At 39.0% G+C, this 18,009-nt stretch overlaps 1 protein-coding gene across 2 annotated transcripts; it reads left to right on the top strand.

The window, feature by feature from the left end:
- The first annotated feature begins 2,042 nt into the window (after nucleotides 1–2,042).
- On the top strand, nucleotides 2,043–16,650 carry tmem38b (transmembrane protein 38B). Of its 2 annotated transcripts, XM_064307722.1 has the most exons (7): nucleotides 2,043–2,380; nucleotides 6,018–6,038; nucleotides 9,685–9,841; nucleotides 11,804–11,988; nucleotides 12,617–12,704; nucleotides 13,845–13,962; nucleotides 15,933–16,650. In XM_064307722.1, exons 3-7 carry the CDS (start codon nucleotides 9,690–9,692, stop codon nucleotides 16,239–16,241), a joined length of 852 nt encoding a protein of 283 aa, XP_064163792.1. In that variant the 5' UTR covers nucleotides 2,043–2,380; nucleotides 6,018–6,038; nucleotides 9,685–9,689; the 3' UTR covers nucleotides 16,242–16,650. The 2 variants fall into 2 exon arrangements, with proteins under 2 accessions (XP_064163792.1, XP_064163791.1); XM_064307721.1 differs by lacking the exon at nucleotides 6,018–6,038 and having other exon boundaries at nucleotides 2,044–2,380.
- The last annotated feature ends 1,359 nt before the right edge of the window (nucleotides 16,651–18,009 follow it).

Consider the following 18,009-nt stretch of genomic DNA (forward strand, 5'->3'; position numbering starts at 1 on the left):
TGGAAATATTCCATTAAGTAGTTAATATAATTAATTAATATAATATAGTTAATATAGTTAATATAGTTAATATAATTAACTACTGCTGTTTTAAGTAGTGACACATTAATTATAATTTAAACAACTTTGCACCTTGCATTCTCACATTGTTATCGGAACCTGTAAGAATTTGATTGTTATGACCTTTTAAAATTATTAAATACTCCACCGGATTACAGTTCACATATCAAATAGGGCAACTTAAAGACTTGTATGTGTCCTCCCTTTTGAACAATTCATTTTGATTTGTGTCAAAGCAATTATATATATTACTCATTAGCCAGTGTTTTTTCTCTTTTTAACAGTAGAGGTTTGAAATTTTATTGTAATTCCAAGGACAATATATCTATTTTCATTAAATCCAGAGGTCACAAAAAATAATAACAGTTTTACCCAAATATGCCACCTGGTGGAGGTTTTTAGCACCAGGACTCAGACTGCAAATGTTTTGCAAACAATATCTAGAGCAGCGGTTCCCAAACTTGATCCTGGGACTCCTCTGTGTATGCCGGTTTTCGTTACTACAATCGCAGTCCCATAATTTTAAGAAGATGCTAATTTTTCTAATTAAGTGCTTTTCATGTTTAGAGGGATTATTTACCCTCTTAAGATATATTATGTCAGACATCGCTTTCCATGCCACAAAGAATAAAATCCCCATGTTGATGTTGTGCTACATTGTACTTATTGTGCAACATTGCACGCAATTACATAATTATTTTGATAAAATGAAAGACAGAAGCAAATCAATAGGCTCCTAATTAAGTTGTTGAACACAATTTGATACAGTATGTGAATATTCAGTGATGCTGAAGTATACTTAAACCAACGGGAAAAGTACATACTTTACACATGTGAATGCACTTATCGACAAATGCAAAATGTGTAGGCCAAATACAATTTCTAAATAAACAATAACAAACATTTTATATAAACGGAATTATTATGATATGTGATTTTTTAGAGGGTTGCCTTAGCATATAAGTCATCACTATCAACTTCCCCATCCCCAATGGGTGATTTTTATGGCTGAGTTGAACAATGTGAATATTTTTTTGTTATACTTAATACTTAGGTTTGGAATTACCCTCACGCTGTGGCATTTCTCACTCCCAAGCCAAAACCTGAGGGGTAGCTTTGTAATGGGCAAATTCCTGTAAAGGTTCCGTGAACTCTCTCCCAGAGTCCCTTCACTCCTGGGAGGTAAACATATGACATATTGGCCTGTGTCAAATGAGTGAGAATTGAAGTGAAACTCTTGGGGCACAAGTGAAATGGAATCTGTTTTCAGCAGGAATGGCCTCAGTGATGCATCCCTATTATTTGACAAAGATAATGTAAGGCTTTCACAAGTGAGTGCTGGAGCCTGCACCCAAACACTCGACTGGATCATGTGTAAGCCTGGGTGAGAAGACAGCAATGTCAAATCAACTATTCATAAAAATGAAATGGAACTAGCCTTTATAAAAGGGTATTGAGACACCTGAGTCACACAACATTTCCAACACACGTGTGAACAGGAAGTTGAGAGAGAAAAATAAAGAATGAAAAATCTAGAAAGGAACAGAGCCTGTGTATCCGCCTTGGCATGCGTCACTTATCAAACAGGGAGTTTCCTAAATTGTTTTCTCTGCTTTTGACACTCTTACAACGCTGCATCTAAATATTTGAATGTTTTAGTGGCCATGATTATTCCCAAAGACAACCTATTGTGAATTGAAGTAAATTGGATTTGTATTAAGGTAAAGTATACAACTGTGCATTTTTTCAACAAAAAAAAAGGTATACAACAAAAAAAAAAAATTGTCTCATGACGGTTTTGTTTGACTGTCAAAGGTAATTCGATTTTCCACGGGATTTCAATATGCAACACTCATTTTCATCAGCATGCGCAGTAGCGGCATACTAATGTTTCTATTCTCTTCCTGGGTCTTCACGTCTTCGCCCCTCCCACCCTTTCAAGTTCCGACGGTACGTACACTCACGTAGAGGGCGGGCATTGCTTATCCAGGTTTCATTTATGATCACAGTGGTTCAAATGCCGTGGAGTGCTGCCAGCTTTCATAGCAGCTGTCAGCGGTTTGATACCGGATCCAGCTGTGTACGATTCTGGGATAACCATCCATACCCTCATCTGATGGTTGGATGAGTGCCGTGAAATTTCCGCTCACGCAGAATTAAGCAAGTTTGCTGGGGCAGCTTAGCAGACAAATAATAATGGATTTACTCGCGTTTTTTAATCTAAACGAACTTTCCCTTGGGATGTCCAAGCTTTCAATGTACCCACTGTTCGACATAGCACATTACATTGTGTCTTTAATGGCACTGAAGGAACAACCAGGTAAGCCAGCGAATTAGCAGTAGCAGCAATGCGCAACCAGTTATAATTGTGTTAGTGAAAATACAGTTAACTGGGTAGCAAGTAGCAGACGGTATTGTTTACGTGTAATTTACCTAAACAACTAGCTACAATATCGCGAGATAGCTGTCCCCTTTTCCGTGAGTCTGGTAGACTGATAAGAAATATACGAAAACCTATATGAAATACGCATAACAATACTTTTCGATTGCACACGCAATAGAAATCTAGGGAAGTTTAAGGTTAGCCTATATTTGGAACCTTATCGGGCCTAATACATTGCTTTTAACGTTATTGCATTGTGACCAGAACCCAGTGAAACTTGGAATTGTTGCTTTGAAAAAACTTTGTGATTTTTTTTTTTTTTTTCATAAAACCATATTTACAAGAATGGTCTTTTTGCATTGCACAGTATAGCTAAAACCGCTAGCAAGCGGTCTGTTGAATATCATTACAATAGACTTAATTCGCAAGCCAATCGTGTTTTCTAATTAATTGTCTTGTCCTCCAATTGTTGACCACGGTAACTAGGTAGCAAATTTGTTGTCTATTAAGTAGTTTTGTTTGTACTATCTACCTGTGTATCTGGTTAGCCAGCGAAGGTCGGAATGGTATGATAACTTAAACTTGTCGTTGGAGTCTCAATGAGTGTAGGTGCAGGCGGGGCTACTGGAAATTAAAATGTCTAACGTTACCAATGTCAATGTACAAGTACCTAGTTAGGTATAGTCAAGTAGTGTACAGTTAAAACGTGTGGAAAAACCGAAGTGATATCCGGTATAGATGCGGGATTTTCGGTGACAAAACAGTAGGCCTACAAAACCAGCACTATACGTGCCAAACTGCCAAAAAAACGTTGGTTTAAACCGGGTTGTTAATTTTGGTCAGCTGACTGTGCGGTAGGCTATTGCGTTTGCAGACCTGTGGGGATTCGCCAACGGACAGTTGCTTTGCAGTGTTTTTGAAACAATCTCACTTCACCATGCTGACAAATTAACTTTGTCCTGCCAGCTGAGAGTTAATTTGTTTAATCTGGGAGCATCTTTGTTTTTAGTTGCGGTATTTTTATTTTGTGTGAGATTTGTTTGTGTAGCGTGAGACGGAGCTTGAAAGCGTTGTCATCTCTGGTTTAAATCTATTTACTGCCAAAGCTATCAGACCCCAGTACCCCTCGGACAGAGTATACCGTGGCTAATATATTGACCTTGGTTACGAGTTTACTAGATATATTTGTAGGACCAGTTTACGTAGGGCATACCTGAATAAGGCCTAAACACAACACCTAGCTCTGTGGACCTTTGATTCCTTAATACGATTGGCCTTATTTAAAGAGCACGCAATGCCCTATGTTGTAAAAATATTCTTTTGTATGGCACTAGATCATACCAATTTTCTTAAAATGGAAAGGTGGTTAAGCTGTAAGCAGATGGAGTCATTGATACCAATTTCTTTAAGGAAGTGATTGTACCTGGACATTGTGAGAAGCCAAGGGCATAATGTACCGAGGGGGTTACAATCCCCCCCCCCCCCCCAATAATTTAGCATGATGATGAGAAATGATTTCATAGAATAAAGATGGGGACTTTGTGATATAATTGGGATATACTAGTAAGGCTGGGTGTTTGTCATGGTAGTTGTCACACGTCACAACCATGAATAGGACTATTTGCTTTTTTTATGCTGTATGGTATGCATTTGTGAATTATATCCCTTTTAAGAGTAACAAGCACATTGCTAGTAATTGTAATCTTGAATCAAATGAGCCCTTGAGTGTTGTGCTATCTGTGGCGGTTACAACAGGTTCACGGTTTCTGCACTGCTGTGACCTTTCCACAGCAATCCCCCATTGTTACGCTGGCATTTCGCCTGGCTATTTTCGGGCATCGGAGATTGCTCGCCTTGTTTGGCTGTCCTGTCCCCGTGGCCTCTCAACCTCTTATCCTTTTGCTTCCATCTCACACAATGATCAGGCGAGCAAGGAATTCCCCTATTTCCACAAGCCATGTTGTTCATTACTCGTTGATAAGCTTTTCAATGTAGCTTGTTATTTTTTTGGAGTTTGTACAATTTAAAATTCTATCTTAAGTCTCATTGTGCCTGTTGAGAAAGGAATAAAACCTTGAGAATAACAGGTGGAGCACTCAGTAAGCATAGACACAGCATGTGTACATGTCCTTTCAGGAGCACTAGCCCAGTAATGCAGATGACAGAATCTTTCTTCATTTCTGCAAAAATATCTAAGATACTTGACTGGTATAAAAATGTGCCCTCTGGACTGCATCAAAAAATATCTTTGATGTGATCAGTATGTGTGACATACTAAAATGTGCACTCCCAAAACTGGTTAGGGAGGTGGGAACTGGGAAGTTCTGTCTGCCCTGGTCGACATGGCACACGTGGATTTTCAGTTTTACACATTCCTCTAGAGTTCATTGGAAGTCAGCACTGTGATCTCTCGCAGCCCCAAGAAATATTTAAAGTAGCGCTAACCACTTTGGAATGGGGAGGTAAATTTGCCTGAAAAGGAAAGCTGTGTGAAACTCATTGAGGAACTGCAAAAACCCATGCAAAACAACAAGGAAAGTGCCATTTTTATGAAGGTGAGCCTTTCTTACAAGTGGTGCACATTTTTAGTTGTTCTGCTTATTAGTGGGTCTGTTCTCTGTCCTTTCTCTTCTGCACAGCAGCAGTACAGCAGACTGTGCAGAATTGGGGAGTGAAGTAAAAGCTTTTGACCCTTTGAGGCAGGGTTCATATGCTGGATGGGGCACTGGTGTTGTACCCATGGGAAAAAAGCACTTTACCACCTGCAATTGCTGGACTACTTGTCCAGTGTGGTAAATTATATGCCTTGTAAATTTGCACTGGATAAGGGTGTCTGCTAAATAAATAATGTCATAAGCTTCTCACCTGAAGTTCCCATGGCTGGGCTCTGTACACTGAACTTTGGTTTTAAAGTTCCAAAAAACAGGAAAAAACCCCATAGAAATATTGGGGTTAAAGCACCTGTGTTGCGTGTACCCATAGTAATAATAATAATAGAACAAAAGCAATAGGGATCCATTGTGTGTTTCCCAGGCCCCTACAAATCAATGCAATACAATAAGGGTCCTGTAGCTTTGCTGCTTGAACCCATAATAACGAGGATGACAACAATGATAGGCTTCCAACACCTGTGGTGCTTTGTCAGCAAAGAAAAGCCCATACAAATACAGTACAGTGTATTGGCACCCTAAAAACATTTACAGTTACATTGGGGTGGGACATTGAAAAGTTCATTCCAGCCCATTTCTCACAACACGGAGAGTACCCTGCTGTCTGTTCTCTTTTAAAAAGGCATTTCATGGTTTCTGTGCACTATCATTAGTACCATCTTAATTGTGTAAAACATCAGCTTTCAAAAATGCTAAGCCTCTATTGAAGAGGTTACAAAATCTTGTAAAAACACTGCTTTCTATTTCAAGGATTGTACATTCCATCATTCTGTCCATAAATGATTTGTTTTGGCACTATTTCAGGCCTGTAACTAGAATTTTAATATAGTTGGATATTAAAATGATAATCTGTTCTTACTTCTCCATTTGAAATGATTAACTTGCTGCTTTTGATGATATTGCAGGTTATGTCCTCCAGTAGACAGGTATGTTACTAAACAAACCATAACATCCCTCATCTCTGCTCCTTGCTGTGTACTGCCTCCATGGTCAGTGTTGACACGAGTCGTTGCTGAAGATGGCTTTGTCTTAGACCCAGTGCATGCCTGTTGCTCAGTGTTCTGGTGCTTCTTGGGCTGTGATTTGGAATTTGCCACGGCAAACTTCTGTCATCGCAGTCTGTAGCCAAATAATTTCTGTACTCACAGCTTTGTAAAGTGTTTGGCTGCAAACCATGTTTAACAAGAATGACTTTTGACTGCATTGTGGTGTCTATGGGGGGAAAAAGATCTGACCGTATTAATATCAATCTAAAATGTGGTGATAACAGAAATTGCCTCTTCATTTGTCTCTGTGTTTAGATGGGTACTAAGGTGCGAGTAGCCATCTGCTATGTCCAATGGCATTTTGCTGCCATGGATGAAATGTTCACTTTTCACTAATAATATATCATACAAATCAAACAAACGTACAAGCATTGTAAGTGTGTAAAATGTATGGCTTTCTAATAAATGTCATTATATTTTGGCTGAACAACATCCATCACCTGTATCTATGACCAAACTTACTGCAGCAGCAAAAGTGAAATGAAAACCTAGATGTGGTAGGCTTCATTTATTTATTTGTTGCTAATTTAGGACTAGTTTAATATTTGTTCATTTCTGTGTCCATAGGAAAGTAATGGCTGATTTCTGCCAATGCATGTTCACATGGATAAATATTTATTTTATTTCCAAAATCCCCTTCAGGTATACAAAGGCAGAGTACTGCCAAAATAAGTTAAAAGCGCAGTAGAATTCTTCAAGGGCACTAAAAGCAAATATAATTTTATTTCAGAGTTTCCATGGCAAGTTCACTACCAAATAAAATACATTAAAGCTAAATAAAGTATTCCAGACTAATCAATGGCCATTTAAAGGTACAGTTTCAAACAGTCTAACCTGGCCTTATAGGTTCTAGTCAGATCAGACATGAAGAAGTTAAGGAAGTGAAATATCTGTCAAGGGCTGCTCTTTATATCACAGGAAGTCCATTGGAGAGGTGTGTCTTTTTAAGGTGGTGTGGTTGACTTCATGCTATAGCCTACTGCTCCATTGTTTGGGATTGTAGGCTATATTTCTTTGTATTGATAAGAAGGGAAGGGATATTAGAGTAGGGGCTGATAAGAGTTTATGGCATGTGAGAAGACCGCTCAGTTGGCAGACTGGTTATGTGAAGTTTGAATTCTTCAATGATCATACTGTGAGTGGCGTTAACCACAGATGTCTGCTTGGATACCTTTATTTGCCTTTTAAATAGAATTGCATGCCAGGTGTTGTGTTAAGAACCATTCAAAGGCCTTTTAAGGAGTCGTGCAAGAAACTGTACCTGGCTGTGAAGGCTTGAATGTACACAGAATCAAGCTTAACCTAATTGTATATTGAAATCGATAGTGTGGGAGATGAGTAGAAAAACAGGAATCCTTATATGCGGATTTAGCCCACTAACACTGGAATAGTTCACAGGCCTCTGTTCCACAAGGATGTTTTAGTCACATGTAAATGGGCATCATCAGCTTTCTTAAGCCAAAAATATCCTATGGAAATTCTTATGATTTGGCCTATCACCTAGAGCTCCACTTCCTTAATTCAACAAGATCTCTAAAATGAAACCCTCTAAGATACAAGTTGTTAAGGTGAGGCCAGATCTTACACATGATTTTAAGATGTTTTTGTGCAGCATTAGTTATTTCTGTGTATTTTTGCCTTGTGGACAAGGCTATATTGCACATTTTACTTCATGCAAACAAGCAGAGGATGTGGTTAGGTCTATGGTCTGGCTCTTGTGCCAGCTTAGGTTGTGTTTATGTATTGAACCATTGAGAAAAACATTGAGGTCTTTTGGACAATTCTTTGGAAATTAAAGCGCACCAAACCTTGTGGGATAAATATCTTATCAGAATCTGAAGAGAGGGATGGAAAATGCTATGAGGCTCTGCATCTGCTTCATTATTGAACATGGGAACAGGAGGAAAACCATCTTGAAAATGGATTGCACTGGCAAGCAATCCCAGTCAGTACAGTTAGAATTCTCATAATTATTAATTTTATTTTTAAACTAAATCTTGGAAGTTTAATCTCTGGATTTTCACCATTGCGTCAGTGCAGTTTGAAGATTTTACTAATCTTGTAAGGAGAGAAGGGCACATGGAATGTGGTTTGGCTGACCGAGCAAAAATTCTCATTTTTGCTGGTCTCAGTGCCCATTTTAAGGTGTGGTCAATAAACCAGGTCTTACCATGTCCGAATAATTATTAAAAACAACATTCAAAATCTAAATGGACCGTTCATTTTTATTTTGGTGATTATGGGATAATTTCTAAATGATTATATGAAGTATTGCTGTTATCTTCACTGGTCAAAATTGTGTATTTAAACTTTGGACTATGCACTTTACAGCTATATATCAGTAGAAATACTCTAAATCAATTTCAAGCTCTACTGTATGTGGAAAGATCTGAATTGCTGTTAATGTGAAGTTAATGTTCAACGAGCAGTTTGAGTGGATAGTTCTTTTATGAAGTGTCTCTGTGGTAATGCAAAGTAATGAAACCTTTGTTCCCATCATCACTCTGGCTAACATGTTAATGCATAGGCTAGATAAAACATAGTCAGTTTAACAGATAACATTTGTATAGTTTTTGTGTTTATGCTGCTTTATGCAGGGACCTGTACCATCAGATGTTTAATATTTTCTCTTAAATCAAATTTTTTAATCTTGCTGTGGTCCTGTGTTTACTATCAAAGAAGTCTCCTCCTTTGTCTTCAGCCCTTCCTATTCACCCCAGAGTACCCGATGGGGTCACTGACACATGGATTCATTAGAAACTACCAGTAAATTTCTCCCGTCAATTGCTGAGACTGACATTACGTTGTCTGGTCAGGACCACAAACCGGACCTGTACAAATAATTTGAAAACCAGACGTTCCGGTCAAAAAACCACATGTCTGGCACCCCTAGCTGGATAGCTAGAGGTAACGTTACAGATCCAACAGAGAACAAGCCAACTCTGTGTCGCTTTTCATCCCTTTGGCGAATTTCAGCTGACACCATGGAGAAAAAGCAATTCCAAGGTTAACTCTATATTCAATAAGCCCTGTCAGCTTGCCTTTTTTGCCTTGCTGTAACCCAAAACCTGGTCCCTAACAATAGCCTCTGTAGCCACACCCACCCCTCCTCACATAGAAAAGAACATCATGCCACAAAACGTCCCAAACATATTTGTTAGAACAAATACAGATAAAGGTGCATAAAGACAGAGATTGCCAGTGCATCATTGATACGCTGTAGCTTGGTTTTGAGGTAAAAATTTTAAAGATCTAAAGTAAGTTCTTGCCAAGTGATCTGGAATATTTGACAATTATTCATGACCTGAATGATTGTGTAATTTTTCACCAAACTTCCACATCAGAGGAATCATTCTGTTCTAGAATGACAGAATGCTTGGCCTGATTATTGATATAATTCCATTGTTGCTCTTAACTTCATGTAACATCCATTTTTAATTGAGCAAAAGTGAAGGCGACAAAAGGCATTTTGATTGGGCAGCGGGCCCAGATCTCATTGATTTATGCGGTGGCTGCTGGGTTGCAGGGGCCATGGCGGTGGCACGGCGGAGCCCTTTTGCCTGCTGGTTCAGTTCCATGCTCTTCTGCTTTGGAGGGGCTGTCCTCTCAAACCTGCTGCTGGCGGAACCTCCTGTGGCACCGCTTTCCAACGACGGCAACGTGTTGCTGGCCTCCATTATCTGGTGAGTCCTGCTACGTATTAAATGAAGGCGGCTGCAGGTGCACTTTCCTGTATGGAATGCCACATTTGTTATGTGGTGTCCTATACAGTGACACGCTCGTACTATAGTCAATGTTGAGGAATGGATTTCCATCTAATAATTGTCCTTTAATGTATTTGACGAGCTATCACCTTTGTTCTGTTCGTCAACCATGACATTTTAAGACATTTTGTATTGAAGAGTTGTATAGCTGTAAGAAATGAGTGTTGTACCTCATTGAACCTGTGTTTTGTAGTTGTCCAATGACCATGATATGCACTTTTGTATGTCTCTTTGGATAAAAGCGTCTGCTAAATAAATGTAATGTATCTTCTGGTTTCCAAATAATAGAAATAAACAGCCTTTTGGTTTAATAGTGTGCCATTATAAACATGGCCTCTTGCTCTCACACATTCTTTTGTACTTAAGCCATTAATATCCAAGAACTAAATGCTTTGTAGAGTTCCTCTGAGATTTTGAAACCTAAAATATTTACATTCCAAACAAAGAGCACATGCTCTCTGTTGGGATGGAAAGGCTTGATCCATTACTTCTTTCCTTATGTCTGGTAAAAAGTCTTTTAAATGCTAAACATGAATGGGAAAGCATGAAAGAAATGACAAAATGGAAAACCTTCCCCTTTTCTAACCTGACGTTATTTTAAGTTGACGTTCCTAGATTGTTGTTCCTGTTTCTCAAACACAAAGTTGACAGGGCAATCCATCACTCTCCCTCGGGACAGAGTCCCAGAGTCCTGGTTTGGAAAAAACATGTCTGTGTTTGGTAGATTATAATGAGTTAATTTATATTAGTTTCTTTATTTGTTCAGGTGTCAATGTAATATTGTAATGAATAAATAATTAATTTCAGTTACCAACTGAGGTGTATATTATCTGTTAATACTAACTTAATGCTGCAACTTTATCATAACTTTATTGTATTGAGATTTGAGATTTATAATGAGGTTTATGAAGGGGCGAGTGGACATTTCTTGAGTTTTGTGTCAGTTAAATCCAAGGCTTTAAAATGAGCACCATGTTTCTGGTGCAAGGGTCTTAAAAGTCACCACATTAATGGTTATTGCTGGAATAGGTGGTTTAATGGGAAATATATAAACAAATCTGTTCCATTGTGAGGATTGATGGGGAAAGAAAGTGTATGTATTTATCTTCACCCAGCACAGTTAGAATAAATAGCGAAGTTGGTTTTTCAGTATATGGCAGTCTGTCATTTTAAGCCGACATCAAGTTGTGATAAAAGGCGAAATGACCAGTCAATACGTTTGCCTTTCGTCTTTAACTTGTTTATGCAATTATTGTTGATGTGACTCGGTGCAGGGCTGTGGATGAGACATTTAATATTGCAGAGACATCACAGCTTTTTAAAATGAATGTTCCATGTCCACACGCTGGTGTGGGTGCAGGTTTTCATTTTGGCCCTGCACTGCGACACTAGATAATCATGATCTTCAATCAAGAACTTGATAAGTGGAGTCAGGTGTCTCAGTGCGAATATGGTGTTGAGAGACACAGTTAGTAAAATTTTGATAAGAAAAATTTAAATTAAATTTTTCTTATGTAGTTAAGAAACCGTACCAAAATATTGACTGGGGCTTCACGGTTGTACAAGTAGGCTATGTCAGTGTATGTACATTAGATGCACAAATACGTACGCCTTCTGTGTTTACTGTGAAAATGCATATTTACATGTCTCTGTTACACAGTTGTGATATTATGCATTAGGTTATCAGCTCAGCGCATAGCTGCATTTTGTAAAATGGCACCATCTGCTGACAACATGCTGTGTGACTCAAGCATGTGAAACCAGTTCAGATGTAAAATTGTAAATATGATTAGAAATAGAAATATAATGGATGTGCATGCAACACAGGCCATTGTAGCCAAGTAGATGTTCTGCTCTAAAGGCACCCTTCTGTGTTTGCAGGTACTTGGTCTTCTACTGCCCCCAGGACCTGGTGTACAGGTCTGCTGCCCTCCTGCCCATCCGGTTAGTTCTGTCTGGGATGAAGGAAGTGACCCGCACGTGGAAGGTGTTGGGAGGGGTCGCGCAGGCCCAGAAGCACTACAAGGACGGGATACTGGTGATGATTGCTGTGGGTTGGGCTAAAGGTATATCTGCCTTTTCCCTCACCTCTGAAATCACTCCTGTCCACTGTACCTGTGTTTGTTTTGCTTTCGCTAAGATAAGGTGTCCTCAAGAGAAGTCTTTATTGTCCATTTGTAGGAGAACTGCTTCAATTGGTGTTCCAGACGAGTATGTACATTTTACCCATTCATGGTTATAGGTAGCTTGTCCTGCTGTAATAATGCCCAATAATGTTGTTGTCTGCTTTATTTACACTCTACCCTATCCCTGCCCTACCTTTCCAAGGTCAGACCTGCTATTGGATCTACATTATTTTGTAAATTGCTGAATATACAAATCGCTTTAACAATATTAAAAGATTTCACTAAAATCTTGCATCATCTCTTATACTTTTTCTCCCTATATCACGTCTATCAAAGGAGCCTTCAGACTTATGTGAAGCTATTCTGAAGCTGTGCTGCTGATCGTTCAAATTTGTGCTATTTTATATTTCAAATTGTCAATATAATGTATTGAATTTCAAAGTACCTTCAAGACATTTCTGGAGAACACTAAAGCAGCAGAAAGTACTAGTGCAAATTTCTGTAACATGCTGGGTTTGAAGGCAGTAAGGAGAGAGGAGAACCTGAGAATGCCCTTTGTCCTTTACAGGTGCTGGAGGTGGGCTTATCAGTAACTTTGAGCAGCTTGCACGAGGAGTCTGGAAACCAGAGACCAATGAGCTTCTGAACATGTCATAGTGAGTCGCACGTATGATCTTTGGCTGGTTAGGAAAATATGTCATTACGTGCAGAAATGGAATAACTCTACATGTAATCCTGGACAGGTGTCGTGTGGTGCTTCTGTTTAAAATGTGAAATGTCATATGCTGCATGTATTTTGTGGCTATTGGCTTGTTTACTGGCAGAAATAAAAAGCCATCATTTGAGACTACATCCAAGAATGCAGGAAACGCAATTGGCTGTGCATTGATTTTTTTCTCCAGGGCCATTGTAGTGTTTTCACTGTTATTGTTTTTGCTGATTAGAAAAGTGTACGCTCTCCTTGAAATGCTGTCTCATCCCCGTTGTTGCACTACAGTAAAAAAAAAAAAAAAGTTATTTTTTTCTTGGTCTATTTTCCTATTCAAGTTGAAAGGCCGTCCAAACATGACATATTTTGAATGCGTTTAATTGTATTCTGCCAGAAATTCTTTAAAAAAATTAATAAATAAAAAAAATTAAAAATAACACTCCTTTAGTTTAAGTGAAATTGCCCTCAGTGCATTTTGTAAAATGGCCTTCAGTTTCCCAATGGAAACTTCTCATGATTTCCAACTATAAAAACAATAGGAGAATTATGTATTTTGATGTTGTCAGTGTATTTCTGTCACTGAAAGGTATATTAATTGAGATTACAACATAGTGATTATGGTAGCGCTAACAGCTGGCCATGAGCACAATTGCTAATTTTACAATTACAATTGTAATCGGAATTATCTGCATTACTTTTGCCATTTTTTAAAATATATTTAAACCATCACCAGTAATACCAGTAATAATCATGATCTCATTAGAACATTATTTTCTCAATTAGCCTTCAAAATGTACATTTCCTTTTCAGAGACCCATTGTCATTGATTAACTAGTTTCGTACTGATCACAAAACTGTAAAAATGTATTAATAGCACCCAGGCTTAAGGTACATAAAAGGGTTGCACTGTAATCCTGCAGAACAGAAACTACTGTTTTCTGAAGTGAGCTTTTTTAGTTGACAGTGTCTGGTTGGTCTGTGCCACACTGAATACTGTGAAACCGGTGATAATAAGCTGTGAGCTTGTTGATTGGTATATGTTAAAACCCAGGCTCTTGTCTCTTCTAATCTGGGTCTCGTTTTGCAGTCCCACTAAGGTCACTCTGATGGGCGCAGTCCTGTTTTCTCTGCAGCAGTGCCAGTATCTCCCGCTCCAGACGCATCATCTCATGTTCATCTACACTGTGTTCCTGGTTGTCAACAAGGTTGGTGTCATGCATCCTCCATCACCACCCTCACCACCCTCCCGCCTTACAGGATGGGCTATCCCCTTCACACATACCTTAGTTTTCTAGGCCTACATTGGACAATATAGAGCTGAACAAAATGTCTCAGAATATTTCCTGTATTTGTGTCTGCTCAAGTTTGCAGGCTGCAAGAGAAAATGTTTGCTTATTTAAGTGCTACATGTATTGGCTTGGAGGCATAAGATGTAGAGGAAAAGATAAATGCAAATGGAAGTGCATCATTGTGATACATCAGGTTGTGAAATTTCGGTTTGTTTCTATTCAGAAGATACTCATTCACATTGTTACACTTAGGCCTTAGGGTTTGAATTCTGATCAGTTAAGTGTGTCATATGGGAGTGAATGTTACCTCCTTTTAGATATGTTGTCCTAAATGTAATATAAAAATAATTCTGCTCTGCAATTGAACTTTTATATATTTGATATATCAAATGTTTTGTGTATATTCACTAGTTATTTCTCCTTTAAAAAAAAAAGTGGCTTAGATGGTGTATATTTAATAATTTATCACTATCTTATCAAAGGGAAACACCCAAAAGCAGTTTCCTTTTTCCACTGCCTTGCTTAGGTTGTATTAATATTTCACACGGGAAGGCAAATGTCCAGGGACTTATTTATGTCTTCTGTAGAGGTTCTATCCCTTTTTCTCACCCTATAGAAAACTTTGTAGATTTTGTGGGAAAACCATTAACGCTTCTCATGACTTTTCTGATATGATATGTCTCTCCTGAATAAGATTGAAATCATATTATGCTTTCTAACGACTGCCCTGATTTTTACTTTCTTGAAAATGAAAAAATGGAAATTAAGTCACTCAAATAATATGTATATATTTTCTTCGTTTAAAATTTTAAAAAATCTTTTTATCTCTGCTAGCAATTATAAAAATCTCTACTGTAGGAACGTTTCTGTAAATTACTGGTCATGAAATGCATTATTTATTTATTTATTTAAAAAATGGTTTTTAATGGGATTAGGGGTCTACATCGTGACCCGAACATGAAGGGGCCCAAAGGTGTGCTGTGATTGGGCTGGGCGTCAGGCCTATTCTAGCTCTGTGAAGTCAGGTCCGCTGCGGGGGGGACATCTGGCAGCTCTTAACGATGATTGACAACAGTGGCTTCAACAAACAAATTAAAACAGCTTTATTTGACAGCACAAGAGTGATAAACATATTAACATGATGTTTAACTGAAGGAAGAACAGCTGGCTGGCAGGCCTGTTCTGATCAAAATAAACAGCAAGAAACGTATTAATGCCATGTTTAATATAAGGAAGTACGGCACTAAAAGCTAGCTGACAAGCCTGTTCTGAGTATTACAATAAAATCAAAATTATTACAATTTTATACTCTTTTTGCATACATACTGAAAGAAAGAGGACATTGCTTCTATGCTGTTTGTTTGAGGTGCGAGTGAAAAAACATCACATTTAACAGAAGGAAAAATGCGTTTGAAATGTATGGCTGTTGAGCATAACGGTACACTACGAAAAGGAGACTCTTTGCGCCATGTTAATGATTTACAGCTGGCGGAAATGTTGCTCCCCCCATTCCGTGATCACAGGCACCTTCACTAGCAGCCTTCCTGTGGGGAACACTGCATTATTTTCTATTGTGCTGTATGTTTTTGCAGGCTCATTTAAGTGGTTGGCCTCTATTGTGTTCGGGCTTAAAATATATTTAGAACGTGTCAGGCTGTAAAGATGCTGAGCTTAGGCAGTCTTGGGCCTCGTTTCTGGCCTGATGCAGACCTGCAATTGGGATTTGGATCTTTTAATGACTGCGAAACGGATGGGGTTACATTTACAGTATAGCCCTGTGGTTTATCAAGCTACCCAAATAATGTTCTCCAGTTATTGACCTGTTTTTTGTTTACTGTATTCCCTAAGAGCGGCCCCTTTTGCCTTCCCTGTCCTTCTCTCTACAGACGAGCATGATGCTGTCTGGCTCCCCATCCTGGCTCTTCTCTCCTGTGGAAGGGGCCGCGTACCGTGTGCTTTTCGCAGAGCAGCCCACAGACCTGGCCACTGCAGCCACGTCCAAGGCCCCCCGCGCGCCTGGCAGGATGCCCTCGTCAGATACCTGCGCCGCCCCCAAGCAGGACGGCAGAGCCGCCTCGGAGAGCCAGAACGGTTCAGCGGCCTCAGAATCCGACGGAGAAGCCCCGACCGAGTCAGAGACGCGGGGCGAGGACCAAACGCCGAGCGGTGTTGGAGGCAGTAAGAAGACTGATTAAGGGCTTGTGCAGCACCTTTCACATTCTTCTAATCATTTCACTTTAATAAAAGCATGTTGAGGACTGTGGGCTAATTTAATAAATGATAGAGCTATATTTTCATATTTATAAAAGGAAAAAAAATGTTATGGTAATTTTATAAGTTTGTCTTGGTGCATTGGGTTTCTAGGGGTTTTGAATAAAATACTTGTGCAGTAAGGGGAATATCTGAAAGGCAACGGGAGATTATTTATTGTTTTGGAATGTTAGTGATTTGACATTAGAAATACACAATTAAACTTTTATAAATGATATTTATGCACAATGACGCTGCAACTGTGAATTTAAGAATGCACACTATGCTGTAATTCTCTTGTGAATCTATGAAATGCTGTTGAGAAATAAATTCCAATTTTACTTGCACTTAAAATTGTCCATAGTAGTGATATTATGGTTTGCTTTGTCTGGTTAATTAATATTGATAAATAAATATTGATAATAAAAGTACTGGCATCCTGTAGCCCTGTTCGTCCCACCTTTACTAAAGCAGGTCAATAAGAAAAAAAGCATTATAATTAAATTGAAATGGCTGTATAAAAATGCTACATAAGACATTAAATTCACAATCATATCAATGGGAACCTGGGTCATATTGAGCCTAGATGGTAATACAGTCAGCATTACATTAGTTCCACATATTAAGCCTTAAGCTGCACCCAGTTCAGGCTTATTGCACACTATCCAGGAGCTTTCTGCACATTGCAGGGCTCTGCAAGTCCCTTCTGACAAAGGAGATTTCCCAGCTGGCACGTGTATTTGTGTAATCTGTGCTAATTGCTCACATGGTCTCACTGCCAGCAGAACATGGCAGGAATGCCAGACTGGTGCTGTGGAATCTTTTAGTGGGAGTGACGGTGAGAAACATGGCAATATTTTGGGATTGTCCTTGCCAGGCCTGGAAAAAAAAAGACACTGGCTTCAAAGGTTTCATCCCAGAATGTAGGGCTTAGCGCTTGGTTATGGCTAAAGCAAGATGGGACGAAGAGCTATGCGTGAACTGTATGATTATATACTGTGGCCTTTGTGCTTTTCTAATTTGCCATTCTGTTAGTCTAACCATTCTGATTACATAACCCACAGTAGATCCTAACACCTTTATCCTAATTAACTTCTCAATTTGTGGCAAAATAGTGTGCACTGTCTGAAGACTTCTGGGACTATGGGACTGTTGCCAAACCTGAAGCAAGCAACAACAAAACTGCCTTATTTGCATAAACTAAATAAGAGGTAATGCAAGATTTTACCACTGCTTCAGGTCTTGTTTCTAAACAGTAGACTTAATTTACAACGGAAGATTAAATATTCAGGGCATTGAAAGTTCACTCTCTTTACCAGGAAATACTGAAGAAATGCCAAACCCTGAGGATTCATGCCGTTTTAAAAGCATTCCAGCATTCCATCATTTTATGGGCTGCTGTGTGTGTGGGTACACGTGTCATACCTACAGCACAATTAGGAAGCTCATCCTTATGTGGACTGTGACTCAGCTTGAACTCGGAGTAATGCAGAGTCCATTATGCATGACGTTGCATCCTTCAGACCGATACAAGTGCATAACGGCTCCACAGGAGCACTCGGCGACAATTTATTTAATGAGGACGACTGCATCCATGGACACTTTGTGCCTTTGTGCTAAGGTCGTAGGATAATTCAAGGACATGCCATTTCATGGGTCCCAGCTGACAGGTTTTCCCTATCACAGGGGCAGGACAGCAGCAGAACAGTTCTG

Source organism: Anguilla rostrata, chromosome 14 (assembly GCF_018555375.3).
Source record: "Anguilla rostrata isolate EN2019 chromosome 14, ASM1855537v3, whole genome shotgun sequence".
Taxonomy (NCBI): domain Eukaryota; kingdom Metazoa; phylum Chordata; class Actinopteri; order Anguilliformes; family Anguillidae; genus Anguilla; species Anguilla rostrata.